Source organism: Struthio camelus, chromosome 9, assembly GCF_040807025.1.
Source record: "Struthio camelus isolate bStrCam1 chromosome 9, bStrCam1.hap1, whole genome shotgun sequence".
Taxonomy (NCBI): domain Eukaryota; kingdom Metazoa; phylum Chordata; class Aves; order Struthioniformes; family Struthionidae; genus Struthio; species Struthio camelus.
The window spans coordinates 21,705,676-21,733,389 of NC_090950.1; the positions used below are offsets into that span (position 1 = coordinate 21,705,676).

At 56.1% G+C, this 27,714-nt stretch overlaps 2 protein-coding genes and 3 non-coding genes across 6 annotated transcripts; 1 reads left to right on the plus strand and 4 right to left on the minus strand.

The window, feature by feature from the left end:
- Positions 1-734: 734 nt before the first annotated feature.
- Positions 735-9,878, plus strand: B3GNT7 (UDP-GlcNAc:betaGal beta-1,3-N-acetylglucosaminyltransferase 7). Its single transcript, XM_009682165.2, has 2 exons — positions 735-878; positions 6,592-9,878. Exons 1-2 carry the CDS (start codon positions 868-870, stop codon positions 7,790-7,792), a joined length of 1,212 nt encoding a protein of 403 aa, XP_009680460.1. The 5' UTR covers positions 735-867; the 3' UTR covers positions 7,793-9,878.
- A 2,867-nt stretch (positions 9,879-12,745) lies between these two features.
- On the minus strand, positions 12,746-21,704 carry NCL (nucleolin). Of its 2 annotated transcripts, XM_068954659.1 has the most exons (16): positions 21,569-21,704; positions 20,693-20,860; positions 19,946-20,053; positions 18,783-19,068; positions 18,300-18,446; positions 17,717-17,899; positions 17,392-17,475; positions 16,968-17,103; positions 16,514-16,650; positions 15,881-16,007; positions 15,537-15,670; positions 15,038-15,173; positions 14,788-14,939; positions 14,123-14,249; positions 13,423-13,661; positions 12,746-13,231 (listed from the first exon to the last, which is right to left on the minus strand). In XM_068954659.1, exons 2-16 carry the CDS (start codon positions 20,708-20,710, stop codon positions 13,152-13,154), a joined length of 2,094 nt encoding a protein of 697 aa, XP_068810760.1. In that variant the 5' UTR covers positions 20,711-20,860; positions 21,569-21,704; the 3' UTR covers positions 12,746-13,151. The 2 variants fall into 2 exon arrangements, with proteins under 2 accessions (XP_068810760.1, XP_068810759.1); XM_068954658.1 differs by lacking the exon at positions 21,569-21,704 and having other exon boundaries at positions 20,693-20,977.
- On the minus strand, positions 13,802-13,940 carry LOC138068322 (small nucleolar RNA SNORA75). Its single transcript, XR_011143053.1, has one exon. It is a non-coding gene; the product is annotated as a small nucleolar RNA SNORA75 (small nucleolar RNA).
- LOC138068325 (small nucleolar RNA SNORD20) lies at positions 14,565-14,641 on the minus strand. Its single transcript, XR_011143056.1, has one exon. It is a non-coding gene; the product is annotated as a small nucleolar RNA SNORD20 (small nucleolar RNA).
- On the minus strand, positions 17,179-17,247 carry LOC138068324 (small nucleolar RNA SNORD82). The gene has a single exon (XR_011143055.1). It is a non-coding gene; the product is annotated as a small nucleolar RNA SNORD82 (small nucleolar RNA).
- Positions 21,705-27,714: the final 6,010 nt, after the last annotated feature.

The following is a 27,714-nucleotide window of genomic DNA, read 5'->3' on the forward strand; positions in this document are numbered from 1 at the left end:
CTCCCTGCTCGGGGCACGGGGGTTGCTGTGGTGCTGGCAGGGCCGTGCGGCTGGGGCAAGGGGGGGTCCTAGGTGGAGTGTGAGTCTCAGATGAGGTGGGGGGGGTCCCAGGAGAGCTGGGGGTCCTGGGACAGTGGGGGGGGTCCGTTGCTCCAGGGAAGCCAGCTCTTGCTGTGCCCCACAGAGACAAAAATCTGGATCTCAGCAGCCCAATGCAATGACAAACCTAGGTTTTTGCTCTAGCATTTTGGGGGGGGGGGAAGCACCCTGAAATGACCTGCTGGGGGAAGGGGGACAGAAAAGTCCCAGATTCTTCTTCCAGGAATCCGATCCCCATTGCCAAGAGCTGCTCTCCTGGTAAGCACCAGGATGCCCTCCCCATAAACAGGCTCGCTTTGCAGTTAACAGCTCTAGGTCACAGCTAACATACCCCAGAGAGAGGTACTGCCCCCTCGTTACAGAAGATCCCCTGAGGGGTGCCAGCTCCTGGCTGGTGTCCCAGTGGCAGGGTGTCCTCTAGGATAGTGTCCCCAGCGGGAAGAGTGGGGTGACACCCTTAAACCCTGGTGCCCCCTTTCCCTGCCAGCACTAGGGGACCCTTCAACCCACTGGCGAGGCTGGGAGCAGGGGGTGGAGGGGAAGGGGAAGAGTTAAACTACCTGCTCTGCCATCCCGCTTGACTCCACCTCGGAGAGAGAGAGAGGAGGGAGGGAAAAGGGAAAAAAAAAAAAGGAGAGAGAAAAAAAAAAAAGGAAGAGGAAAAGGAAGAGGGCAGAGTGAAGTGCACTGCTTGCAGGCAGGACCATCCAGCGGCGCCGCACGCCCCGGCAAGCGGAGGAGCGCGGCCGCCCCGTCCCCGCTCCCAGCATGTTCCAGTGGTGAGTGTCGGCCCGGCCGGGAAAGGGGGCAAAGCCGGAGCCCCGCGGCTCTCCCGCCCCAGCACCGTGCCTTGCCAAGGGTTTTAGGCGAGGCTGGCTGTCCCACTCTCCCCTGCCCTCCCGGACCCCCGTCGGGGAGAGCTTCTCGCCCTTCCCTGCCCAGCCCCGCTCCTGGCCCGGGGCACGGCGAGGCCCCTGCCCAGCGCTGCCTTCCCGGCGGCCGCGGAGCCCGGGCCGCCGCCTGGGGAGCGCGGAGCTTTGGCGGGGCCGTTGCGCACGGGGCAGGGGCGAGGACGGACGGCTCCGTGGCCCCCGTCCGTCCGTCCGTCCGTCCGTCCCGGCCCAGGAGCGATGCTGCCTTCCCGCCTCCCCGAGCCAGAGCAGAGCTTGCAGAGCCCCCCGAGCCGGGGGAGGGGGGTCCCTCCTCCGTCACCCCCAGCCCCGGGGAAGGGTCCCTGCCGGCTCTGCCCCTCTGCGAGGGGGCTGCGCCTGCTCCCCGCTCAGCTCGCATCTCCTTTCGGCGCACGTTAGCGTTGCCGCCGGCACCGCGGGCGCCGGCAAGGGGGGACCGGGGCAGGGGGCCGCAGGTCGGTCCCGCCGCCCTCCCTCCGCCTTGTAGCTCCGGACGCCTGTCCCAACCCTTCTTTGCCAAACTGGTGGCTTATTTGGAGGGGGCGGGAGAGCGGGGCTCGCGCGGGGGAGCCGGAGCGGCACCGTCCCACAGCAGCGCCGGGCTGGGGGCAGGCGCCCGCGGGAGAAACGGGGGAGAAGCGTCTGAGCTTCCCCCCCTCTTTCCCAGCCCCCTTTATTCAAACCTGGGGTTTTTCAGGAGCCGGGGCCGGGGGGGGGGGGGGCGGCGGCGGCTGCCGGGGCCGCGCGCGCCCCCGCCAGCGCTTCCTCCTCCGCGCGCCCCCGCCGCGGCCCTTGGCACGGCCAACACAGCGGGCTCTATGCTCGCGCTGCCTCCGCCGGCTTACTGACGGGCTCTAATTGAGGGGCTAGAAAAAGCCAAATAAATAAGAGAGTCCCGGCCAGTCAAAGGGGTTTTCATGCACGCCAGAAGCCGGTGTGTGGCTGCCCTCCGGGGCCGCCCCTGCCCCGCAGCATCACCACCTGAAAGGGAAGCTGCCTGCCTCTAATTTGCTGGGCGGGGGGGGGGGGTATATTTAACCGGCCCGTCTCACAGGGAGGCTTTTGAGCTTTTTCTGGTGGAGAAAAGGGAAGGGGAGGAGGCTGGAGTAGGTTCGGACGGTTTCCAAGCGCTGGCACTGGCGGGACCCTGGCTGGGGTCCTGGTGGGGGTCCTGCGCAGGGACGCTGCTGGGCCCGAGCACGGGGCTGCGCGCCGGAGCAGGGCGCTGGGCTCAGCAGGGTCGTTACTGTCCGATGGCAGCCAGAACAAACCGACAGGGCTGTTTTTTCCTCCTCTGCCTCGTTTTTATTCCTCCTACAAAAGCCTGGTTCTTGGGGTCCCCAGAGGGCAGCATCTCTTTCCTTCCCGTCAGGGTAATTCCCAGCCCCTGGGCTCACCGAGGAGCCTGCAGAACAGAAAGATGAGATCAGAAAAGCGACCCGTTATTATTATTGCCTTTTGTCCTCATAAAATCCATGTCATGAGCTGGGAACTGCCCACGGTCGTGGCTCCGGGTCGCCCCGTCCCCGGCGGAGCGGAGAAGAGAAGACGCGGTTCACGTCCGTGCCGGGGCTGCAGGACGGGTGGGCTGGCTGCCCGTCCGGCCGCCGGCTCTGGCCCTCCGCCGCCGGCGCGCCAGGACCCCCGCGGCAGGACGCTGCTCCCAAGGCAGGCCCACGGGGCGCAGTGGGCGATCGCCCGCCGAGCCGAGCCGCGGCAGCGGGGCGCAGCCCGGGGCCATCCCGCCGGCAAGACCGCGCCGCCAGCGCCTCCGTGCCGGCAGGGACCGGGGCCGGGCACGTGGCTGTTGCGCCGCTCAGCTGCCCGGCGTGGGAACCCGGTCACGTCTCCCCGCGGTTTTGCACCAGTGGGTCAGGCCCAGGCCTATCCGAAAAGTCCCTGATAGATTTTTGTCAATTGCACTGCTGCGAGCAGGGAACCAGTGTCGGCTGACAGAAAGAGGAATAAGTTTACACGATGTTGTCTGGCACCTCTCCAATACACCCAGACAAGTCCAGGCTATCCAAACCCCTGTGCTTCATCCACCTCTTAATGAAAACCCGGAGAGTCCCCGGGCCCTGAGCTCCCCGGGCAGCGTCTTCTGCCTGGGCTGAGACGGCAGCGACCGGCCCTGGCCCCCGGGGGGACCGGGGAGCCGAGCTCCCCGCCGGGCGAGCGGCTCCGCGCGGCTCGTGTGTGCGGCCAGGCAGGGCCTGCCAAGGGCGGCAGCCGCCCGTGCCAGGTAGCGCCGGCCTGAGCTCCATCAGTTTTTAAGGTGACGCGCTGGGTTGTTTTATCACGTGCGTGCTCGGGGTGATGGGCAGCACAGGGAGGGGACGGGAGCGAGGGACAGGAGCGAGGGTGGGCTGTCAGGAGGGGACTGGTGCGATGGGACACGCACTCTCCTCCCCTCCCGGTTAGACAGGGGCCGCCTGGGTTATTTCTGCCGTGGCGCTGGGTGCTGGTGAGCAGGTTTTAAGCAGCGCTCGGTGCTGCTGGGATTAACGTGGCGGCTGCATGTGGACCGGCTGCAGCCGCGCGGCACCCGAGGGGGTTAAAGGGAAGGGTGAGCTCCGATCAGGACTGCTCCCTCATCAGTCTCAGATGAGTGGCCACATATAAAACCTGACGGGCAATATCCATCCACTCGCCTGTAATTGCTTATTTCCACGCTAGCGCCCACATTCCTTGGTAGCAAGCGCAGTTTCCCCATGTAAATTTTGGGCTGAAAAGGTCTTTGTGCTTGAGGGCAAAGCCAGAGACTGGAGCACCTGAAAGCTCCTGGTTCCTCCTTTTCGGGCCATCCCCGTCCCCGTCCCCTGCCCTCGGGAACGGCTCTGGAGCGTCCTTTTCCGCAGCAGGTTTGCACAGCTCCCACCAACCGAGTGAGGTTTTGCACGGCTGTTTTCATCGTTGCAGCTCTTTTTTTTTTAATTAAGCGGCATGAAGTCGCTGCAGGCGCTGCCTCTCCCCTAGCAGAGGAAACGGCAGAGATAGTGGGAAGGTTTCAGGAGCCATCGGTTATAATCAGCTCGCATTTCTCAGAGAGCTTTGGGAGAGAGGAAAACAGTGGGGAAAAAAAACCCTTCCTGCCCAGAAACTTGTGTACGTGACTGGCTCTCGCTGGGTGCCGCCGGCGGCTTTTCTCTCTTGACCCTCGGGGCTCCGCAGCTTGACCCAAAGGAGAAGACCCACCTCCAGGCAAATTTTCCCGAGGCTGCAAGCAGGTGCCGTGGTGCAGCCGGCTCCCCAAATCCACAGCAGCTTCATAGAGGTGCTTATTTGCCATCCAAACCCTGGGGCCATGTGAGTTTGAAGGTGATGTGATTTTTTTTTTTTTTTTTTTTGGCTATTTGGAAAATTACTTGGGTGATCAGCTTTCAGCCCCCAGCTCCCTCTCTGGAGCAGCCCAGTGAGGCTGCAGTCTGCCTGTAGAGACGATCTTGGAGCCGCTGCACAAAAACCTTTTCCTGGGTGCCATCTCCGGGGCTGCCGGTGGGCACAGAAATAGCAGGCTGTGCCTCTCCTTCCCTGGTATACCTGGGCTGGCGGAGGAAAACCAAAGTATACCGGGCGTTCATAGAGGACCTCTGTTTCCTGCCTGAGGAGGCCGGAGATGTGCAAGCGCAGGGGCCCCTCCAGCCCAAGAGCGAGCCACAACCTGCAAGAGACACGCAGCATCTCTAGGGCAAGATTCTTCCTTTGAAAGAAAAAAAATGCCAAGAAAAGAAAAAAAATGCCAAGAAAGAAAAAAAATGAAAGAAAAAAAATGCCAAGAAAAACAAGCCATCAGGCGCTTGGACTTTGCCCTGTGGGTTCATACTACCAGGATGTTGATTCAATATATTTTCCAGTACTAACAGGACATGGGAGATTGTGGGGCTGTCCTGGGGCAGGTGGCATGCAGGACGGGGACCTGCCATCCGTCACCAAGAGGATGGGTACAGGGGCTGGTGAGAGTGGTGTCACATCTGTCTGCTTCAGCCCAAAGGGCTGGGACCTGCTGCGAGCGGCGAGAGGCTTGAATTTACCTTTGGGATCCCTAGAGACATCGCCTATTTGTCCTGCCCCGTGTGCCTTCCAGCGCAGAGCAGGGAGTTAACCAGCCTCTGCCCTTGCAACTCTTCTTTTTTGTCCCTGAACATGTAACTCGGGAAAAATCACCCAGTCTAGGAAATTGGGAACTCGACCCCTCTGGCTGCGAAGGGGGCGACTGGCTCGGGGGCCAGGCTGGAGAAAAAAAAAATTGCATTTTCTCTCTTTTGGGGAAACCAAAGTGCGAGCCCGCAAAGGGCAGTCAGGAGCAAAGCCCGCGGGCGCCGCGTGCCTCCTCCGCACCAGCCAGGACACGGGCTCCCGAGGCCAAAGGCAGCGGCTCTGCCGAGCTCCTCGTGTGTCCCTCTGCTCGGGCGAAGCGGGGGGGGGGAGACGGGGCGTCCCCGGGGCCGTGCCAGAGCTGCGTTCGGCACGCAGGAGCCCAGCTGCTGCTGCTTTGCCCAGCGTCGGATTTGCATGGGGAGATGGCCCGAGGCGGCCGGCGGGAGGAAATTAGTGCGGATGCAGGAGCTGGGGAGGGGAGCCAGCGCTTGGAGGCCATACGGGACGACGACGGGCCAAGCAGGCAGCTCCTCTCCTCTCTGGAGGCATCAGCAAGGCAAAAAACGCACCTTGCTTTGAATGCTGTGTGAGACAGGAGGTTTGGGTGAGGGGAGGTCTCATTTGGAGCAAATCCAAGACAGTCCCGAGAGCGGCTCCGTCCGCCCCTCCGTATCGCTGTAAAGAGAAACGATGGGTCCCCCAGAGCCGGCCAAATCCCCCAGCTGGTTCGCGTGCGGGGGGCACAGAGCTCTCAACGTCTTTTCCCCGCTGAACCCTTACGTTCATCTCGAACAGCAGATTTTTTATCCTGAACTGTCATTTTGAAATGAACTGACCGTGCCCGTTTTGCGTGGCTCCCGTGGTCCTTTCTTGGCGTTGTATAACCTGCGAGGCCAGCTTGCGGCCACGGGAAGCCTTTCCGTCTCTTGGAGCTAATGTTTCAGCGCAGAAGATAATTCCTTTTTGCTTCTGTCCTAAACTGAAATTTTCAGACAGATGAAATGGGTTTCCCTTGGGATTTTCCTTCGAAACAGCTGTTTCAATTAAGCTCTTCTTTTCAGCAGAAAGTTTTCCGTACCAACAATGTCAGAGGACCCTACCTGTACCCAGCGTCACTGTCATTTCTTCTGCCTTTCCCTGACTTCATTGCGTGCTCTCTTGCTCCATTTTCTCCTTTCGTGGGATCCCTTTCCTGATCTTTGCGCTGAGCCAGGCTCTTTCAGATGACACCTCGGCCGCCTGCTGCGTGCCCTGTGCCTGTCCCCGCGGTTAAGTGTGGCCTCAGAGCCGCCCCAAGAAGGGTGCTGCTGGGAAAAGCATGTGGATGTGTCCCACAGCACTTCCCACAAGGCTGCGACGGGAACAAAAGGCGATGGGACACAGATTAGGAGTGTCCCATGATCTCTCCAGAAGGTGCTTTTGCAGACAAGGCTTTCGCAGCCCGCAGTTTCTTCTCCTTAACTCACCTGTCTTGTCTCTTTAGGAAGAAGACTATCTACAAAACAGTTTGCCTGTCCTTCTTACTGGTGATCACGGTGACGGTGCTGCAAAGGGGAATGGCCCCCAGCCAGTTCATGCAGGGCCAGCAGCAGAAAGACCAGCCCCCCTCAGAGCCTCCAAAAGCTCAGAAGAGAGACAAAGCCTTCCCCATCACTAACACTTTCTGGAAGAGCAAGAAAGAGAAAACTCCTGTGGAGGAGGAGAGTGTGACAGAGAAACACGCAAAATCCTGGGACGTCACCACTACCAACTGCTCAGCCAACCAGAACTTCAGCAAGGTGGACTGGTTCAAAGGGCTGGAGCCGAACTTCCAGCAGTTCCTGCTCTATCGGCACTGCCGCTACTTCCCCATGCTGATCAACCACCCTGAGAAATGCAACGAGGACATCTACCTGCTGATCGTGGTCAAGTCCATCATCACGCAGCACGACCGCCGCGAGGCCATCCGGAGGACCTGGGGCCAAGAGAAGGAGGTGGAGGGGAAGAGGATCAGGACGCTGTTCTTGCTGGGCATAGCCTCCAAGGAGGAGGAGAGAGCCAACTACCAGAAACTGCTGGATTATGAGAACCACATCTACGGGGACATCTTGCAGTGGGATTTCCTGGACAGCTTCTTCAACCTCACCCTCAAAGAGGTCCATTTCCTCAAGTGGCTGAGCATCTACTGCGACAACGTCCGCTACATCTTCAAAGGCGACGATGATGTGTTTGTGAGTCCCAGCAACATCCTGGAGTTCCTGGAGGACAAGAAAGAGGGAGAGGACCTCTTTGTGGGGGATGTCCTCTACAAGGCCAAGCCGATCCGGAAGAAGGACAACAAGTACTACATCCCCAGCGCCCTTTACAACAAAAGCAACTACCCACCCTATGCAGGGGGTGGGGGCTTCATCATGGATGGGCCCCTAGCCAAGAGGCTGCACAAGACCTCGGAGACGCTGGAGCTGTACCCCATCGACGATGTCTTCTTAGGGATGTGCTTGGAGGTCCTCAAGGTTTCGCCCATTGGGCACGAGGGCTTCAAAACTTTTGGCATCGTGAAGAACAAAAACAGCAAGATGAACAAGGAGCCATGTTTTTTCCGGAGTATGCTGGTGGTTCATAAACTGCTGCCTCCAGAGTTGCTCCAAATGTGGGACTTGGTCCATAGTAACTTGACATGCTCGAGAAAACTCAACATCCTTTAGCTCAGCCTCTCTGGAGAGCTGGGACTGGAGGGGCTGGGATGGCTGAGCCCTGCTCCGGGAAGGGGTGAGCCTCGACTCGCAGCACAAGCTCTTCGGGGGCAGCCCCCGCCGGGGCGAGGAGGGCAGAGAGACTGCGTTCGTGGGCAGGGGTTGTGATAGTCTTTGTTCCTGTACTGTAATGTGGTTTGCTCATCTCCAGCTGGGTTGGGGGTTGCTGAAAAAGAAGGAAAAAAAAAAAACTAGCACAAAATGAAGAGAGAGAGAGAGAGAGCGAGAAAGAGAGAGAGAGAGCGGGCGAGCGAGCGAGCGGGAGGAGGTTTGCTCTCTGCCTCGGGTACCACCTCCACCGCAGCGTGGAGAACGACATGGGGGAAGGCGAGAGGGAAGGGGCACAGGTATTTTTCAGAGATGCTCAGGGTCTGGCTGCCTGGGGAAGCCGCTGCTCAAAGGGCTGAGTGGTTTACGAGTGTGTGAGCGCCTACCACTCAAAAGTCACAGGATTTTTTTTTTTTTTCTGTTGCCCCCAATTTCTCCTCCACACAAGGTTTTAGTGATACGGCATCAGCTTTGCCCCTCGACGGCAGCGCCGGTGGGGGAAAGGGGCTCTCTCCACGGCTGCACCTCCCCAGCCTCGAGCTCCCCTTAGGGCTCCCCGTTCCCAGCCAGACGGTTCAGGTCCCCACAGGACGGTGGCGTCCAGCCGTGCGGGAGCTGGCACGCGGAGGAATGCACCCGGCCGAAATTCCTCAGGGATTTGTTCCTTTCCTCGCAGGGAAGGGGAAGGGACGAGACGGGCTGGCCTGGCCCGTGGCCGAAGCAGCAAGCAGAGACACGCGGGCAGCCGCAGGCTCTGCCCAGCCCGGCCGGCCCCGGGAGCCTTGGTGCCTCTCCGGCGTTGGGAGCAGAGTCCAGGGAGACGGGGAGCTGGTATTTCGCACCCCATCTGTTGTTCCTTTCCGGGTTGTTGCAATGTTTATTTCTTCAGGATGTGGCCAAGGACCAAGCCAGGGAAGGGCACTGGGAGATGCTGCCCCTCTTCCTCCCCCCCCCCCAAATGCCCCACGCGAGCTGTCCCGGTGAGCCCCTGGGCAGCTGCCACCGCTGGAAAACCCCCGGCCCCGGCCCCGGCCCCGGCAGGACCGTGGTAGCACCCGCACGCGGGGGGCCCCGGCGCTCGGCGGCAGCCCCTGGGTTGCCGGGGGGCCCAAAGCCCCACCCGGGCCCCGGCACCGGTGCTTCAGCTCCCGGGCGCCGGGCTTGCACCTCGAGTCAGCGCCACGCGCCGGGAACGTGCCCGGCCACGTACCCGGCCCTGAACACGCCGAGACGCACAGGCGCAGGCGTCCGCTCCCTCGCTCTCGCTCGCTCTCCCGCTCTGGTGCCAGAGATTGAAGGAAAAAATTTCTACTACCTCAAAGGTCCCCCTGTGCAGTGCCTTTTTCTTTCTTTCTTTCTTTCTTTCTTTTTTTTTTTTCTTTCTTGCTTTTCTTGATGTATTTTGGAAACGTGCCTGTTTCAGCTCCTCCGAGTCTGCATGTTCCCTAGGTTAGAAAACAAACAAGAAAGGGCATAAACCAGCCAAAAAAGCCAACCTCACGCCAGGCCACACCACTTCTCCTCGGCGAGTGCCCCTCGTCTGCTCAGACGAGCCGCAAATCTGAAGAGGAAGGCGAGAAAGAGCCCGTCGCTGCTGCTCTCGGCTCGGCCGGGCGCCGCTGGTACCCCGGGCAGGCGGCGCCATCACTGTGAACTTTTATTTCGGCTGCACCTGGGGCAAAGGGCAGCGGAGGGCAGAGCCCAGCGGGCACGGTCGGGGCCTGGCGTTGGCGCGTGACGGGCCGCGCACCCTCCCGTTCCCAGCCTCTCGCCCTGTCGCTCCAAGGGGGGAGAGAGCTCAGAAACCGCGTCCGCCGCGCCGCCGCCGTAACTAGCGTCCGGTAGGGCGCCGTGAGCGCTCCTCTACGCCAGGCACAGGGCGCCTCAGGGCGGCGGGCGCAAGCCCTTCGGTGTTGCTCTTCGCCTGGCGGGACCTGTACAGAGACACCTTGTAGAGTTGGTGAATATCCTAGTTTCTAAATAAAGGTTTAAAAAAAAAAAAAGGGAGGAAAAAAAAAAAAAAAGAAGAAAATGCAAGCCGTCACCTCATGTGGTTGCTGACGGGTTTCTGCTGGCCAAGCAGCCGGGCTGGCTAGCGACGAAAGCTGGCAAGGGGCTCCGCGCGGCTGCAGGGGCCCGGAGAGCCTCCTGCCGTCGTCGCCCGCGGCGGGGAAAGCCGGCAGCTCCAGGCCGGGGGGTGCAGCGAGCTCCCGCGCGCAGCTGCCCCAGCTCGCACAGCGGTCTGGGCCGCGGTGCTGGGAACAGGAAAGAGGGTGCTTGTAAACGGCATGTGTCCAGGCAGAAAGGGAAACTGAGGCGGAGGGGGATGCCTGAGGGGGAACAGGTCTGGCCTTTTGCTTTTGGATTTTCCTCCCCGATCCCTGATGGGTGAAGGGTGGTCGGCCCAGCTTTCTAACAGATCATGGGATGTTCCTCGTAGCTTTGACAGGTCTGGTGGTACCGTGCAGGCTCCCGGCTGGTGGGCTCATCACGCTGAGCCTTGGGTGATGACCATCGCCAGGATCCCACAGCCTCAGATGCTGGCTTGGTATTTAACCGCCCATGGATATTTGTTTTGTCTTCCACGTGCTGTGCCAGCTCCGTTCTGGCCCCCCCAGCGCCCTGCAGAGGAGCCCCCTGCTTTGACCTCCAGGTAAAGAGCCGCCTTGTCTGGTTTTGGCACCGGGCCAGGTGGCACAGCTGAGCCAGCAGCTCCCGCCGTGGCCAGCCCTGTCAGAGACACCTGCCCAGGGGCTCCAGCAGCTGGTGCCAGGGTCACACCACAGCCCTCAACCAGCTTGTCTGAGCACTCCCAAACTCACCACGGCAGTGGCAGGCAGAGCAGGCCAGCAGTGCCAGCCGGGGGCGGGGGGGGGGGGGGGCGTCTGAAGCCACGCGTGGGCTCAGGGAGGTAGCAGGCATTAGCCACGGGGCAGGGACGGCACAGGGGTGCGACCCTGCACGAGATCCACCAGGCACCAAGACAGAGACCCTTTTCTCTCCGTCTCCCGCTGCCGTGCCCCAAAGTCACCCTTCCCGGGAGCCCGGGACCTTCGGGAGCACCTGGGCTCCCTGCCCGGACACGCACCCCAAAATCTGGGGGCGAACACGTTCGCCCTCCCCTGCTCGGGGGTTTGAAGCACCTAAGGGGCCTTGGCGCAGCCTTGCGGGCGGGGAGCGACCCCTGGGAAGGGCCGGCGGGGCCAAACCTGCCCCATCCGGCGCGGTCTCCGCGCCGGGGATCCGGGCTCGATCCCGGGCCGCTGCTGCCACCTAGCGCCGCGCCGAGCCGCGCCGCGCCGCGCCGCTCCGACCATTTGCCGCCCGGGGCCGCGGCGCAGGCTCTAAAATGGCTGGTGCCCAAATGGCTTGCGCGAAGGAAGGCTTTTAATTCGAGCAACGGCTAGAAGAAAAGAGGTTTCCAGCCTGCAGCCCCCTCCTCGGCTCTCAAGTAGTAGCAGCGCAGCCGAGCCAAGAGCAAGCGTTTTGCTCCCCGCTGCTCCGTGCAGGACAGCTTCAGGGCCAACTGCCCTTTCTTTTCACACCTACCACTACTCACTGGGAGCGAGAGCATGTAGCACACTCGGTCTTCGTAACAAGGACAGGAAGGTGCAGTTTTAAGCAGAGGAGGAGGAAACCGGAATAGCCGGTCTTGCAGCACCAACACTGCAAGGAACCCTTCTTTCCCCCTTAGAGGCTCCATTTTGTGATTTGGGAAGGAGAGGAGAACCTGGCTACACGAGCACGTCACAGACTGCAACAGGAGCCCTGCATAGCCCTGCCCAGCCAGCCCAGTATTTAGCAGTGTCTACTAGCAAGAGGCATTGCACACTGCCAGCGTTGCTCCAACAGGCAGCCAGGTTGGAGCAGTAGCACTGCAACCACAAAATCAGGGCTGAGGGTCATCATCTGCTGCCTGGCACTCGGCTTGGTGTGGCAAGAGCCTGCAACTCTCAGGCAGCAGCACAGGTTGTCAGAAAGGGGCTTTCAATAGCACAGAAATTCAGCCAAGGTATCAGCTTGCAGGTACCTGTGCAAAGGGAAACCGTACGACATAGCTGTCAGCATTGCCTGCATTTAACCAAAACAGCCGTTGCCCTGCACGTTTTTCTGCACCCAGGTGCTGCAGGGGGACTCAAGGGGAACAGCATTGCCTTGAACAGCTGCCGCAGCAGGACACCAGCCCAGACCAGAGGAACAGGCCAGTAAATGCCCCTGAGAGGCCTTTCGAGGCCTTAACGTCAATACACTAATACAAGCAATTACATTTACCAAGCCTGAGAAAGGAAGGTCAGACAACAGTTGCCCTATTGCCATGTTTCAGCTTACTCAATGTGTGTTTTAAGGACAAACGTGTGTTTATTAAGTACTCAACAGAAGATAAGACTAGCGCAAACTTTGAGATGAATGAAAAAAGCTAAAGCCCTAAGAGAAGGTGTGCAGGATGTTCATATGTTTGGTTCTAGGCTAGAATTTGTGCTTTTGTTTTAAGAAAAAAAAGTTACAAAGTTACATATGTCTTTAGTGGCAACAGGAGAGCTCCACTTTCTACTCTCCCACCTCCAAGAGATGGTCAGTGCTCAGGCTGCGGCCAGGAGGCTTACCCTCTTCCCCAGCATTTCTAGGCCGGCCTCCTCGAACCGTGCTCCTGAAACCTCTTCCTACTTTTCCTGTTCACACCAAGCCCAAATGCAAGCACGCTAAGCCCAGCGCAGGCAGGCTCTCCTGAGCAGGCTCCGGCTAAGGAGGACACGGGGTAGTGCCTGTGAAATTAACGACCTTGGAGAGAGAAGACAGACTTAAGACAGACCAACTGTCACAGCCCTACTTTGTTTAGCGTCGCAGAAGTAACACAAACCAGTTTAGGTCCTTTAATCTGTCCAAGACAGGGTGCTGAAGCACAAATGATAAAACATTCTGCATTTTTACAGCAAAAATGCTACAGAAGTTTATAGGAAAAAAAAATATTTTTGTACATGGGTAAAACATTATAAATTCAAGACAACTCACAGACAAGGGGTAAATTCCCACACATCTATCACTCATTTCTTTTAAAAAGTTCGTTTGAATAGGCAAGCAGTCAAAATGGCTTGCTCTCTCTTCCTTGAAATGAAAATTGTTTCTTCCAAGCGGCTCACAGTACTGCTTCGCATCTTGGAATGTCCTCCGAAGGCTCCGCCAAGATAAAAGGAGAATAAAAACCCCTGGAGTCCTTTCAGATAGTCTCAGAGAGCAGGAGCAGGGGAAGGAAAGGGAGAAAAGTTTATTCAAACTTTATCTTCTTCCCTTGGGGCTTGTGATCTCCACCTCCTCCTCTGCCTCCTCGGAAGCCACCTCCTCTACCTAGGAAGAGAGTCACGTCAAGAAGCAGAGTTGCATATTATCCCTGAACAGACATCCCTGCCCTTCCAAACCCACTCTGGCACAGGACAAAAAACGAAGTCATGTCAAGTGCTCTGGCAACACACCAACACAGTCTCAAGAACGACTCAAACCTGAGAATCTCCACTGGAGCAGAAGACTGATTTTCTTACCTCCAAATCCTCTGCCACCACCTCTGCCGCCAAATCCACCTCTTCCTCCTCTGCCTCCTCTGCCACCACGACCACCAAATCCGCCACCAAATCCGCCTCCAAATCCACCTCCGCGTTGAAATTCACCCTTTGGCTTGGCAAAATCAAGGGTCACCTTGTTTCCATCTATCTCTCCATCCTCCATGGCTTCTTTAGCTGCTTTGGCATCTTCTGGAGAACTGAAGTCCACAAATCCAAACCTAGGCAGTGGGGTAAGAGAGAGAGAGTCAGCCTCCACAAGATCCAAAAACCACACGTACCACCACCTACAGGCACTTGGTAGTAATCTCTTAGTTAACACCCCTGCAGTTGTGCGCTTATCAGTGATCAGGAACATGTTACTTGTTGAACAGCGATGGCTAATCACAATCGATGGAGCCACACTGTGAGTTTGCCAGTACTGAACAGTTAATATTCTTCTCGTGCGAATCCATAGGCTGCCACGGATTTGTCGGCAGGAAGGAGCTCATTGAGAAGTGAGTATGCACTAGCTAGTACTAACAGAATCTAAGCTTTAAGCTCGTTCCCTATTTCCATGCCATGTACTGGTTTCCAAGAATCACCCTCACAAGCATTAGAGACACCCTGGACTGCATCAATGAGCTAAAATGAGTTATCTTTCTGAAATAACTGAAAGAATCCCAAATGAAGTATAACATACCCTTTGGAGGATCCAGTGTCTCTATCCGTGACTATTCTAGCACTTACAGAGCCTTCAAATGACTCTCTTAGCGTCTCCTCTGTTGTGTCCTCAGAAAGGCCTCTGACAAACAATGTTTTGCTTTGTTCTGTGGAAAGAGAATCCATTTAGAGAACAGCAAGGCTGATCAAAGCACCTATTGATCACTTAGCAACATCAGTGTGCATAACTGATTCCTACAGCAGTTCACAGTGTTGTTAAGGGGTTTGTTTTGTTTTTTAAAGGCAGCCCAGAACAGCCGAGCATCCAAAGTCGTCTTCAAACTTTTGGGGGACTATAGTTAGAACTGTATGCCAAGAGTTATCTCCACAGACCAACTTGGTACTGTCTAAAAATTTTAAAATAGACGCTTGCATCTTACACACACAGATACTAAGAGGACCAAAAAAAAAGCAGCGCTCTGCTGGATCAGCACTTGACTATCTAGAGGACTTTGTAAATCGTTTCATCAGCATTTCAGATAATCAATCATCATATCCAGCACTAACGTTCATGAAGCAAGACTTTCACTTCAGAGGCATGCCCTCTCTCCCCTCCTTTTCTAAGTAGACCTAAAGTTTGCATAGATTATGCCCAAGTCACAGCCGTCTCGAGACCAAATGACCAAATGGGGGAAACACACTTACGATTAAAACCTCCTCTTGCATTCATGTTCCCTTTCTGCCAGGCTGGTGAACTGAATTCCAGTCTGATTGCTCTGCCTTCAATTTCTGTATTGTTACAGGAATTCAAAGCCTCTTTGGCATCCTCAGGTGTGGGAAATTCTACAAACGCATACCTATTTGGAGAAGATTTCAGTTAGACTGCGAGCACAGGAAGTCACCGGAAGTCATGCACAATGCCATCTGAAAGAATTGGTACAGATGCAGAACATACCCTTTAGGCCTGCCCTGGTTGTTCTGTGGCATCCTGATGGCTGTAGCTTTTTTGAACAGTTCTTGAAGAGTCTCTTCTGAGGCAGAGTATGAGAGGTTGTTTACAATTAGGGTCTTTGCCTCCCTCTCTCCTCCTCCTACAAAGGAAAACTCAGCATGAGAAGTGCAAGTCTGGAAAAGGACAGTTCTCTCGCTAGAGAAGACCCACCCTAGGGTGAAAATAATTGTTGCCCCTCCCCACCTTCCTTGTGGGCATAGGAGACTAAACGCAGTACTGATTTAGTCACCTGGAGTAGTTGTCTTCCTCTGATTGAAACACATGCAGCACAGACACAAAATGCATGAGATTCAGAGCACAAATCTGCTAAAAGGTGCCTCACTGCTACCTTACAGTTTTCCTACAACGCTTCCAGTTGTTCTATCCCTATCAAACGTCTAAAACTGAGTGGAATTAAATCCTAAGTGTCACCTGCACGCACATCACGGATATGGAAGAGTACCTTTCTGACTTTCTTGTTGGCTCTTCTCACCAGTGTAGTCAATGACCATGGCACGACCGTCAATCTCTGTGCCCTGCTTCTCTTCCAAAGCTTTGTCTGCCTCAGCTTCTGTTTTAAATTCGACATAGGCCATCCTAGAGCACAAGGAAAAAACATAGGCAAATAACGTCATTTTCGGAAGGACTACAGTTATGAACAGGGTGATGCGAAAAAGCGCTTTGAACTGGCTTTTTCAGTACACCTAATCCAGCACGTTTCCCGAGATAGCTAAAGGACACATGAGCTTATCAAAATACATCAAGTGTTTGAGAAATGGCAAGCAGTCAGTCCTCTCAGCTACATACCCTTTGCTGGCCCCCTCCTTGCTAAATACTAGTCGGACTTCTATTGCATTTTCAAACACATTTTTCATCTCATCTTCAGTTAAACGGTAGGGTAGATTCTTCACAAAAAGTGTTCTAGCATCTCTCTCTACAAAGAGAAATAAGCAGTTACTTTCACGTCACCATTGAGCTAAAAATCCTTTCTCACGTATTGCCAGCTTACTAAGAAAACCAGAGTGAATTCATCCAGTACAAAAAACACAGGATAAGTTTGCATTTCAGACGCAGACAAGGCAATTATGACAAGCAATTAAGCTGCCGTTACACTTCTCTCTCAAGAGCATCAAGTCAGAATGTAAAGCCAAGGACAGAGCCACATTTCTTCCTCGCACCCCTAGTATGCCTATTTCTTACAATGTCATTACGTTGCCAGACATTGCAGTCAGAGCTTGCCTATCTCTAAGTTACAATACAGAGAAACTGCTGAGAAACTGCTTATGGTAAGAGCCCAAACCAGTGGGACTCTGGTTTAAAAGGTTAACATCATGGCCATCAGTAATATCGTGGGCCTACTCTAAGCTAAGTGTTATCACCTACTGATTATTACAGCTTCTTTCTTTAATGCCCCCAGGTATTCAGAGCAATGTGCTGTACCTTTTTTGTTTTCTTTCAGGCTTTCCTTGCTCTTTGCTTTTTCCAGTTTGATTTCCAAACCCATCAGCTTCTTTCCGTTCAGTTGAAGAGCTTTATCCAGATCTTCGGCAGATGAAAAGTCTACATAGCCAAATCGCCTGAAAGAAGAATAACTTTATTATCTAGCCTGATCTGCTCTAGCATCAGAAAACTATATATATAAGGAAACCCAGAACCAGAAGGGAGTGGTCAAATTAAAGCGTTAATAAAATAAACGCCAACTGCCCCAGAAAACCAAAGCAATAGTACAGCACACGACTGCTCTGTACTTCGGTAGCAGCTTTCCTTTTCTGGGATATACTGTCTGAAGCAGCTGCTGGCAAGCATTATACCCTATCAGTACTGTACATGTCCTGCACTTCTTCCAGCTTCCGTATAGCATCAAGCAAGCATCCCAGTATTTTGAAGAACTTACTTGGAAGAACCAATTCTAACTTCTGTAACTTGGAGATTCTTCTTGCCAAAAAACTCCTTGATAGCAGTCCTCAGTTCTTCATACTCCTTGGTTGGTGTCAAATTTCTCACGAAGAGAGAGAAAGCTGAAGCAGGCCCTTCCCAAAAAAAAAAAAAAATTGAGTTTTTCTTTAGGGCAGATAGATGAACTGGAAACAGACTGGACAGTTCTAGCACATCAGTTTCTGCTTAAAATGACATCACGTTTCAGTATTAAGTCCCTTAGAATCATCATTTGTGCTGGCAAGAACACACTGAACATGCAATCCTTTCAGTTATTGTGTCTCATCTCACCCAATAGCCCAATATTAAATGAAGATTCCCAAGTCTCTCCTAAACATTTCCAAATGCCATGAGCATCATTCGATGACCCCACACCAAGGTACCTTCTGTCTTCTTTTTCTTGGCTTCTGGTGCGCTTTTATTGGCCATTTCTTTCTTCCTCTTTCCAGGTGCTTCCTTGACAGGTTCTGTGATGGAGAACAAATAAAAGAACACTGAATTAGAAGTGCCAAAAAAACAAAACACAGCTTCTGCTATGCTGGATTAGCATATGAGTATCTTCAAGCAGCTCATACACAAAACCTTCTTGTGCCATCACCGCAACTACTCATTACTTTCCACTCCAAAAGACCATGACCAGACAAAAATTTTGTTGAGATCCTTCCTGCTATTATGCATGGCTATGTTCACCAAACCATTTAAACTCACTTTCATCCTCACTTTCCTCCTCATCCTCATCTTCATCCTCCTCCTCTTCATCCTCCTCCTCTTCATCATCATCTTCATCCTCCTCATCTTCAGACTCTACCTTAGCTTTAGCTGGTGTAGCCTTTACTGGAGTAGGTTTCTTTACTTGAACAGGGGTTGTGTCCATAGCCTCATCTTCAGACTCTGAAATGAGTTCAGTACAAAACTTGGTTCAAGATTAGCCACTTTGTAAATCGAACCAAAAACGTCACATGAAGTAAGAGAGTTCTGAACGTCTGCTTGAATCTACACGATCTCAAGAAAGCATTTATACCTTTATAGTGCTTACAACAAACTGCCCCTCCTCCAAGTCTTACTGCACTAAGAATAACATTTTAGGAAATAGTTTTAGGAAAATGGAATACCCATTCAAACATATCTGACGGGCACTAGTAAACATGGACAGACACGTACTCATCGCTGCCATTAACCACCCATTAAGTTACCGGCCTAGAGCTCCCTGAAAGCCTGTTTTCACCTCTTCTAAAAAATGCATTTTCTAAGAGTTAGAGCAAGCTTCTCTCAATCCTTGTGGACCACATACCATCCTCCTCCTCCTCCTCATCATCATCTTCATCCTCCTCTTCCTCAGACTCTTGTTTTGCTGGCACAGCTGCAGGTTTTTTGGCTGGTACAGCTGCAGGCTTTTTGGCTGCAGGTTTCACAGGCACTGCTACCTCCTCTTCCTCATCTGCAATGAAGTACAGCAAGCATTCACCTAGAGCACTCAACCTTCAAACTCAGTCAAGTACTTTGTTTCCCTGCGTTTTGGCAAACTTCAGAGAAGAACAATCAGAAAACTAGAACATGCTTCACACCCTGCACAAGGCAGGCACAGTCCAAGAAATTCTCCTGCAAACCTCACCAACTCTTCATCTTTCCTTGCTTACTTCCTTTCACTTACCAAACACTCTTGAGTACCAAAACATGCTGAACTGTCAGCTTTTAAGGTACTCAAATCCACTTACTGGGATGAGCTAACTTCAGTCAGCTTACAAGATGGACACATATTCCAAAAGTAGCTTACCAGAGTCATCTTCATCCTCCTCCTCCTCATCATCTTCCTCCTCCTCATCATCATCTTCCTCCTCCTCCTCACTCTCTTCCTTCTTGGCATTCTTTCCATTTTTCGCTCCTTTGCCTAGGACAGCAGCCTTTTTAGGTGATGGAACAACAGCCTTTTTAGCTGGAGTAGCCACAGCCTTCTTGGCTGGTATAACTGCCTTTTTTGCAGGGGTAGCCTTCTTAGCAGGGGTAGCAGCCTTCTTAGCTGGTGTAACTGCTGCTTTCTGTTGTTTCTTCTGAGGGACCATCTGAAAGAGACATGAAGCGAGCGCAGGACTCTTATGCAGCTCCTTTAAAGGAATTTCAAACTTGACAACATGACACTGCAGTGACATTATGCCTTGACAGTTGATATGAACTATGCAACCACACTCATGGGAAGATGGCACTTTAGGAGATACAGCCAACAAATGGCTACCTCTGCACACCCAATAAATCGAGTATCTGCTCTCTCTGGACTCCTGTACTTTTTCCTGCCCATCTCTGCATCTATACCTTGACATTACTACTTCAACATGGCAGCCTTACAAATGCACGACAACTGCAATCTAGCAAGTATCCCTTTAACAGACTTATTTAGTTGCTGTTAAATTACTATTAGCCTGGTAAAGCTCAAAAGCAGCTTTGTCGTGCGTTTGACAACTTCTGGAACAGCCAAGCATCTCTCGAATACCCTGCTACTAAGGCAGCACCTGCGATTTCTCTAGCAGCACCCTACAGCTTCAAATTTTCGCTCTTGTATGTTATTTGTGGATGGTGAAGTGACTTGTTAGAACAACGAGCATATTTCGCTAGTTGTGACGTGAAAGGGGAAACAGGAGTAGAGCTGCTGAGGTCCTTCCAGATCTGATTATTTATCACTCACTTGCTCATCAGTACTAGAAACAGCTGTAAGACCCACACATTCCTTTCAAAATCTGGAAGGACATAGACTGAACAGTTAAACTATTTTTCCCTTATCGCTTTCCTCTTATAAAATCCTGTTCGTTCTTCAGCTACAGTCAATAGATATGTATGTAGTATATGACTACCGATTAACAACGGTTCTGTTCCTCATACGTCCCCCAACCTTGCAACACTTGGGACCCATGCACCCATTCGGTTGTGTTCTAGATTCATCATCACCTCTTCTCCGCTGCTCTCCTCCAGTTCAGAAGACTCCTCTTCCTCGCTTTCCTCGACCTTCTTGGGGGGAGGGGCCATTTTTTTCTGTTTGATCTGATTCTTGGGAGTCTGAAAGAGAGGGGGAGGTATTAAGAGGAGCTTCCTCCCTCAGCCGAGGGTTAGAAGCAGATGCATCGTCCAAGCTATTCCCTCCACCTGCCGGCGCCCGCACGGGCGGGCAGCTCTCCCGACCACGTGGCTCCCCGCCGCGCGGGGCCGGGGTGCTCCCGCCGCGCGGCGGACGCCGGCGCCCCGCGCTCCCACGTGCTCGCTCGCCCCAGCGCACCACGTGGCCGCGCGGCGGCGTAAACCGCCCCCCCCCGCCTCGCCCTGCGCGCGCATACGCAGCGGCGCGCGCCAAGCCACGCTCTCCCCCCTCCCCGCCCCCCCTCCCCGATCCGGGCGGCGCGCGGGCCCCGGAGCCCCCCTCCTCCCCTCGGCGGCGCGCGCCCGGGCCCTCGCGCGCGGCAACATGGAGGGAGAAGGCGGGGGGGGGGCTTGAAACCGCTCCTTTCCAACGCGCCCCTCCTCCCGCCGCCATGTTAACAGGGAAGGAGGGGCGGCCTGGAAACCGCCGCGGCCCGCACGGCGGGAGCAGGCGGCGGGAGGACGGCCTAGCTCGCCTCTTCCCCCTCCCCGCGCCGTCCGCGCCCGCCGCTACTGCCGCCCCGCGGCGCGGCCTAGCGCGGCCCCGCCGGGCGGCCTCACCTTGGCGATCTTCACCATGATGGCGGCGGGGCCTGGCGGCGCAAGGGCGGCGACCGAGCTGCCTCCGGGGAAAGGGCCGTGTCCGGCGGGGGTGGCGGGAGGGGGAGCGAAGAGGGCCCCGGATGGAAGGCGGGAGCGGCCGCAAGACACTGGCGACCGAACCGGGGACTGAAACGAAAGAGCGAGCGCAGGCCCCTTCCGTTCCCTTGCCTAGCCCTCCGCCTCGCCCCGCCTCCTCCACCCCCGCCTCGGCCAATCGCCGCGCGCCTAGGCCCGCCCGACCAATCCCCGCCTCCTCCCCTCGAGCCCTTCCGCCAATCGCTGGGGCTGTTCGATCAGCCAACGGGAGAGCGCGTTACAGCTGACGACAAGAGAGCGTGTGCGTGCAGAGGGAGGGGGGAGCGAGGGGAGCACTCAGCCCGCCCGCGAGGAAGCGACGCAACCAATGAGAGGGCGGCAACTCGGCGCCTGCGCTCTCATTGGGCGGCGGGGCTTAGTGGCGGGTGGGCGTGGCCGGGCCGGGGGAGAGCACGTGGCGGCCAGACGGCCACGTGGTGGGGCTGCGCCGGGGGTGGGCGCCCGGGCCCGGGGCGGCCGGGGGGGGGGGTCCCGGGGCAGGGGGGTCCCGGGGCAGCTGCTGCTGTTCTTGGCAGCCCGGCACTGCTAAAGATCGGCTGCAGGGGTAAAACAGCCTGAAAACGGTTTTTGCTTTTTCTTTGGAAGGTAAAAGTTTGCAAACGGATAGGAGTTGTATTTGTTTTCCGGTTCCTCCCCCCCCCCCTTTTCCTTCCTCTCCACTTCTGCCCCACCGCCTCCATTCCCTTCTGTAGTCCCTTCCCCAATTACTTGGTTCTCAGCGCACACCCAGACTCTTACCTTCAGCTGCTACAGAAGTTGAAAGTCTCTTGAGTTTAAAAAGCCCAAGAGCTTGGAGGTTTGCACATACTGGGATTACACTTGACGCAGCAGATGACCCGCAGCTGCCTCTGTTACAGAAAGCCCGCCGGCTGACAGCGCTCCTGGTGACAGAAGTGCCACTGGCTCACTACGCGGAGGAAGGACCCCGTGCTGTAAAAAATGAATTATGGTTGCGTAATGAATGGTGAGAGAAGACAGATCAGCCCTCTTCGCGTGGAATTTTACCCCGGTGGTTATAAAGTTCACGGTATAAAGGCTCCCAGGGTAGCGTGCTGCGCCCCTGTTTACTCTTTGCCAGTGTGCTGGCAGTGCTGCTTCGCACCCTGCCTGACGCGGCCTTCCCTCAGCCGAGTAGCTCAGTGGCCTCTTGTTGCTCTGGCTTCCCAGCTGCCTCATATCCACTGCCCTGTCAAACTGGGTAAGATCCTGGGCTCGCCTGACCGTGACTGCCAGCGCTTTCGCCCTTCCCAGCACCTGCCTGGGAGAAGCCCCTAATGTGAGGAACAAAAGAGCCTGGGGAGCCCCAGGGAAAAGTGCCCAGACTCTCTAGGTGGATGCAGCCCTGAGGGGACACCCCTGGGGTGCTCAGTGCCACTTGCAGACAAGGGACGTGCTGTGAGGGAGGCCACTGTATTTGCCTCCTCTGCTGGATGAAGAGAGGCGTTTTCCAGGCGGGTAGAGCCAGGGCTGAGGACACCAGCTTATAAAGAGGTGACAGGACCTGTCTGCATGAGTAAGGCAGCCCTCAGAGAGGTTGGGATGGTGCTGGGACAGCGGGGGACGCTGCCTGCCTCCCAGCCCTGGTCACACCAACGGGGAGCTGGGCATCCTGCCCAGGGGAAACCCTTGCGCAGGGGCAGCTGGGCTCTACACGTGAAACACAGCAGCTTCTGGCTCACTCCAGCACGTGCTGCAGGAGCCACTAACACAAACCCAGGGCTGCCCGTCGGGACACTGGGCGACTTGGTACCATCCTAGGAGGCAGAGGCCTCTTGGGAATTTTTACTGTCTAAAGCAAGAGCCGATTGCTTGCTCTTTACCGTGTGCAGCCACGGCGTAACAAGATCCTTAGCGTTGCTCTTCCAGTGCTGCTGCTAGAGCCAGGGCTGGTTCCTCTCCGTGTCGCTGCAGAGGGGCTTGTTTCTCACGGGAAAAGGACAGCCGTTGCTGCAGCCGTGGATGGTTTTGGTAGCCAGGGCACTGTGTGTGTTCAATAACGTGCCAGTGATGGGCTCAGCAATCTGCAATCTTATGGCTTATCCTAAGCCGGTGCAGGAAACAAGACGGCGAATGCCACCTCTGAACTGATGCCACGCTGTTTCAAAAGTGGTGTTCACCTGGCAAAGAGCAGGCGATCGCTGGCTTGGAGATGGGTCAGGTTGGGGTGGGAGGAGTGCGTTCTGCACGGGACCAGTGGCGTTAACGCTCAGCGCTGGCAGGGTGACCAGGGGAACGCACCCATGGCAGCGGTGTTAGAAAAGGGCCCCTGGGGACACCCCTCCTCATGGCAGCAAGCACTGGTTCAGAGGGGGTTAGACTCAACACTGGCCCCACAGGACCTTCGTCATCTTCTGCGCTGTCACTTTTTGGTTTGGTCCTCAATCCGTCATAGACCCAGCGAGGCCCCACGTAGACCCAGCCAGGCCCCTGGTTACATCAGCAGGGAGCAGCAGCACGGTACCCCCAGACCCGTGCCCAGTCCAACCGCGTCTTGCCCACGGGGCAGGGCAGGATTGCTGCCCATCGCAGCACTGCCCGTCTCCCGAACCCACCTGCCCTGCAGCCGCCAGTGCTGAAAGCCGTGGCACGTCTGCGCAAGGTTTGCACAGGTTATCGCAGCAACCGCCCGCCCTGGCTGGCGTCCCACGTGGGCAAAGCTGGGCACGTCGCTTCCGGGCCCGCCGGAAAAGCGGTGAAAGGGGTGGACTGGCGGCCGGCCAGCACTCGGTTCTTGGCCCTGGCAGGGGAAGTCTTGGTATTGCTCGCGCTCCATCTCTTACTCCAAGCGCGTGCCCTGGTGCTGACAGGTCGTCCCCAGTGCAGGTGGCACGGAGGCTGCAGCAGGACCCCGCATTTGGGGGAAGGAGCACAGCACCTGTGCACCAAAGGGAAAAGAAGAGCAGAGGCCGCACGCAATGCGACATTAACCTGTGTGCTGTGGACAGGCAGGTCAGGGCTCAGCGTAAGGCCCGATCCTGCCTGCTGCTGCAGTGCCTGCAGGGGACAGCTTGGGGCGGGGGGGAAGGTGTCCAGGGCACCGACTGCAAGGCTGTGGTTTGTCCCCACATGCCACATGTAGCACACGGGTCGGATGCACTGGGCAAAAGGATGCTGGTTTGCCTGGGCAGCCAGTGCCTAGGCCAGGCTCTTGCTGAGGACGCACCGCAGTGCAAGGCTTCCCCGGCAACGCAGCATACACCTGCCCCTCTGCAGGCGCAGCTACAAGTTTCAAGGCCAAGGGATGTCTGCAGAGCAGCATGAGTGCAGGAAATTTGGCTAAAGCAGCAGGATTAACAGCCCAATTTGTGGAGCAAATGTATTTTAGGTGCTTTTAGGTACTTGTTGCTGTAGCATCTCTGCACCTTGGGGGCTTTGATCTAGTTCCACTGTTAAAGGCAACTTGTTTAACAGACACAAACTTGGGGGAGACCACAGGAGGGGTTTTCCCACCTGGTTTATGGTGCAGCAGGGACTTGTCCCCAGGAGCAGTGGGAGTACCTCACACAGCAGCAGAGGTTCAGAGCCGTGAGAGAGCGGGCACTGCGGGGCAGACATGGCACCCCAAGAGCCAGGTCCTGCAGCCCTGAGCTATCTGGCAGCCCCCAGCTGGGCCAGGGGAACAGAAACCAGCTGAAGACGGGGTCTGCTGATGGGCTGGGCTTGCAGCATGTGCAAATAGCTGGTGCCGGGAAAAGATGGGCGCTGGCACACATAGGGTTAATGCCCTGTGCAGGGCAAGGCGGGCACCCAGCCAGGACACCTCTGTAGGGACCCCGCTGGGGGAGCATCCCCGAATGTCCCGTTCAATCTGCGCCTGGCTGCAGCTGGGCATTTCCACTAGATGGTGACAAAAGGCCGTGTCTGCCGTCCCCGGTGGGAGCCCACGGGGCTGCCCTGCTCTCCTCGGGCTCCCCAAAGCCCTTCCCCAGGGCTGCAGCCGAGCGGGAAATCGTACCCCCTCAGCTGCGTCTCTCCCGGTGGATCTCGGGGCACAGAGGAAGGCCTGATACGAGCCCTGCGTTCGACACACACCACGTAAAGGCAGCAGCCAAGCGCAGGCGGGAGAGGAAAAGTTTTACCTGTGGGAGCATCTGCTGCCTAACAGCCACCAGGGACCCCGGGCAAAGACCCCTGCCCGCACCGCCTTCCACCCACGCTGCCGGAAACGTGGGTCGGGAGCAAGGTTGCCTTATCCTGAAGGAATCCTAAAAAAAAAAGTAAATTTATGCATCTGAGGTCTAATCCCCACTTAAAACCTCTCCAGCACCCCATCCTCCCCCCTGCAAAGTCCCCTTCCCCAGCTACAGGGCCACCTGCTGCTGTCCCACAGCTCCACTTCTGATTCATGCAGGGTGTCAAATGAGTCAGGTCTCCCCTAATTACATCTTTTGTTCATCACCCCCCCAGCAGCACGCTGAAGCCGAAGCGGGGCTCGCGAAGAGGCTGGATGGGTCAGGCTGCTGCGCAGCGCTGCAGGGAGAGCCCGCGAGGGCGAAGCGCACAGGGCTTGCTGAATTTGAGGGATTGCACACCAGACTGTCTTCTGCTTGGAGCGGCCGTGACACGCCTCCCTCGGCTGGCACTTTGTGCAACGGTGCCTGTTAGATAGGGACACCAGCCCTCATTTCCAGCCCGCTCTGTGCTGTCAGAGAGCTCCCTCAGCCCAAAAACCCAGCACGAGAGCAGGCGGAGGGGAAACTGCTGAGCTCCTGCGTCTTAGCCCATGGCTTTGGGATCAGCAGGATGCCAGCTGGTTTGCTGGATCTCCTCCCCGATGGTTTCTCACCCCTTCCTCCTCCCATTCTGGCTTCTCCCCACTCTTTTTCTGGCCTTAGTCTAATGGCAGCTCATCCTGTTGCTGAACAGGAGAGAAGGAGGAAACAGCATCCCCTCCCGTCCCACCCTGAGGGATGGAGGGGCGCCCAGGGCTGGGCAGGGACACAGCCGGGCCCTGAGGCACCCACTGCCAGGATGGGAGGGGACCCACCTGGGACAGAGGGGGCCAGGATTGGGATTGGCGTGCGCCCCCCCCCCCCCCCCAGCGAGACACCTCCTCTCTCCCCACCCCGGCCGATTGCAGATCTGTGCCATTCCCTTGGCATCACCTTCGTGCCAAGGAAAAATCCCTGGTGACTCACTCAGGAAGTCTGTGTGCTGCACTTAGTCTCCCTGTGACCCCCCCCAGGGTCCCTTCACATGATCATCCCTGGCACCCTGCAGAGAAAAGAGTTTTCTCTTTCCACAAAAGGCCGATTCCCCCAGGACAGCCCTTTGCTAGCCCCGTTCCTCTCCCTGACGTCGCTTGCCTGCAGCTAACAGCACAGCCTTGCAGCCTGCCTGTAGCCCCCCGCAAATACCTGGGGCAGCCCGCAGCCTTGGGCCATGCGCGACCCTTTCTCGGCTTCGCAAAACAGGAGGCAGAATGCCAGCGCTGGAAAATATGATGCAAGGGAGAGAAGCGAGTCTGAAACAAGCAGGACTGCTACATGGGACATGAGCTAAATAAGAGAAACAGGGCTAAGAAGCTATGGGACAATTAGGAAGGAAGGAGGGAGGGGAGCTCGGGACCTTCTTCTTCTCTCCAACAGCATGGAGAAAATCCACAGGCTGGAAACGAAGGAGGAGTTTGGACATGCAAATGCTTCTATAATCCAAGGGGAGAAAAAGAAAAAAAAAACCAACCTGTGGAGGAGTTACAGGCAGCCATTCAGCGCTGCTCTGGGATCAGCACGTTTCTGGGCATCATATTAACCCTCCAGACAGGGGCAATAGGGTCGCATCCAGATGAGCCACGGGTCCCAGGTGGGTCTGTATCTCGAGATCTGCTCACATTGAGATTCGGGCAAGCTCCCTTGTTGCTTGCAACAGCTCCCTGCAAAAGATGAACTTCACAAAACGTGCAGCTTTCCAAAGCCCGAGCAGGGTTTGCCTGGAAAAGCCCACGCTTCTCAGAGAGCGTGTACCACGCCATCCCACACACACCATCCACCCCATGGGAGCACAGAGCCGCTCCAAAATACTAACATTAGCTGCAAAACCCCAAAGCTGCTCCCCAGGCTAGATACTGAAGATGTTGAGCTCATTTTGACTGGGAAGGGGGCCCATTCTGGAGTAAAACATCTGTGAACTGTTCCTCTCTCAGCAAATCTGCCCTTGGGCAAAGGCCTGCAGTGCAGTGACCTGTGGCTTTGCCTTCGATCACTCACGTTTTACCTGCTGGAAGCTCCCACTGCTCACAGACTTGTATTTGGCTATTTCCGTTTTCACACCAGCTCCCGGGCACGGGGCCAGCAGCAGGCAGATGCTCTGCTTGGAACGGGGTCAGAGCAACTCAGGCTCAAGTGACAGTAACATTTTTCCTTTTCAGACTGAAAATTGAATCTTTGTTGAGTCCCAAACCAGAAAGGCAGGAGTCTCCTTCCATTGCCCCCATTTTTGCATTTGCATCCAAGCAAGGCAGTTTTGGGTGAGCTCAGCCCTGGCTCGGGAGCCGCGTGCGCTCACCGCTCATCACGGACACGTGTCCACGTGGGCAGCTGCAGCCTGACACACACATGCCACAGGGTGAGCAGAGTGGCACAGCCGGCCAGGGCTTCCCCACAGCCTTACCTGCAACAGTCACATCAAAGCAGCAGCTGAGCAGCGAGAGCTCGGGGATAAGGGGGTCGCAGCCCCTCTGCTCCCGTGGGAGTAGCCGATGGTGCAAGGGCCGAGGGCAGGGGAGCTGGGTCCCTGCAGGCTCTGCGTGCAGCCCCCAGCTTGGGGGTGTCACACAGCTGCGGGCAGCTTACACGTGCTTTGCTAAAGACTTTAGCATTTGCATTGGAAGGCCCCAGGTGGAAGCAGCTGGGACCCTGTGGTGCTCTGAGCACCCACAGTTCGGG

Bases quoted from the DNA above. Each gene is read 5' to 3' on its own strand.
- NCL (XM_068954659.1), bottom strand. The intron at 15,671-15,880 runs GTATGTAGCTGA...CTTGTGCTCTAG, and splicing joins AAGGAGGGGGCCAGCAAAGG to GATGGCCTATGTCGAATTTA. The intron at 14,250-14,787 runs GTAAGTGTGTTT...CTCTTTCCACAG, and splicing joins TGCAAGAGGAGGTTTTAATC to AACAAAGCAAAACATTGTTT.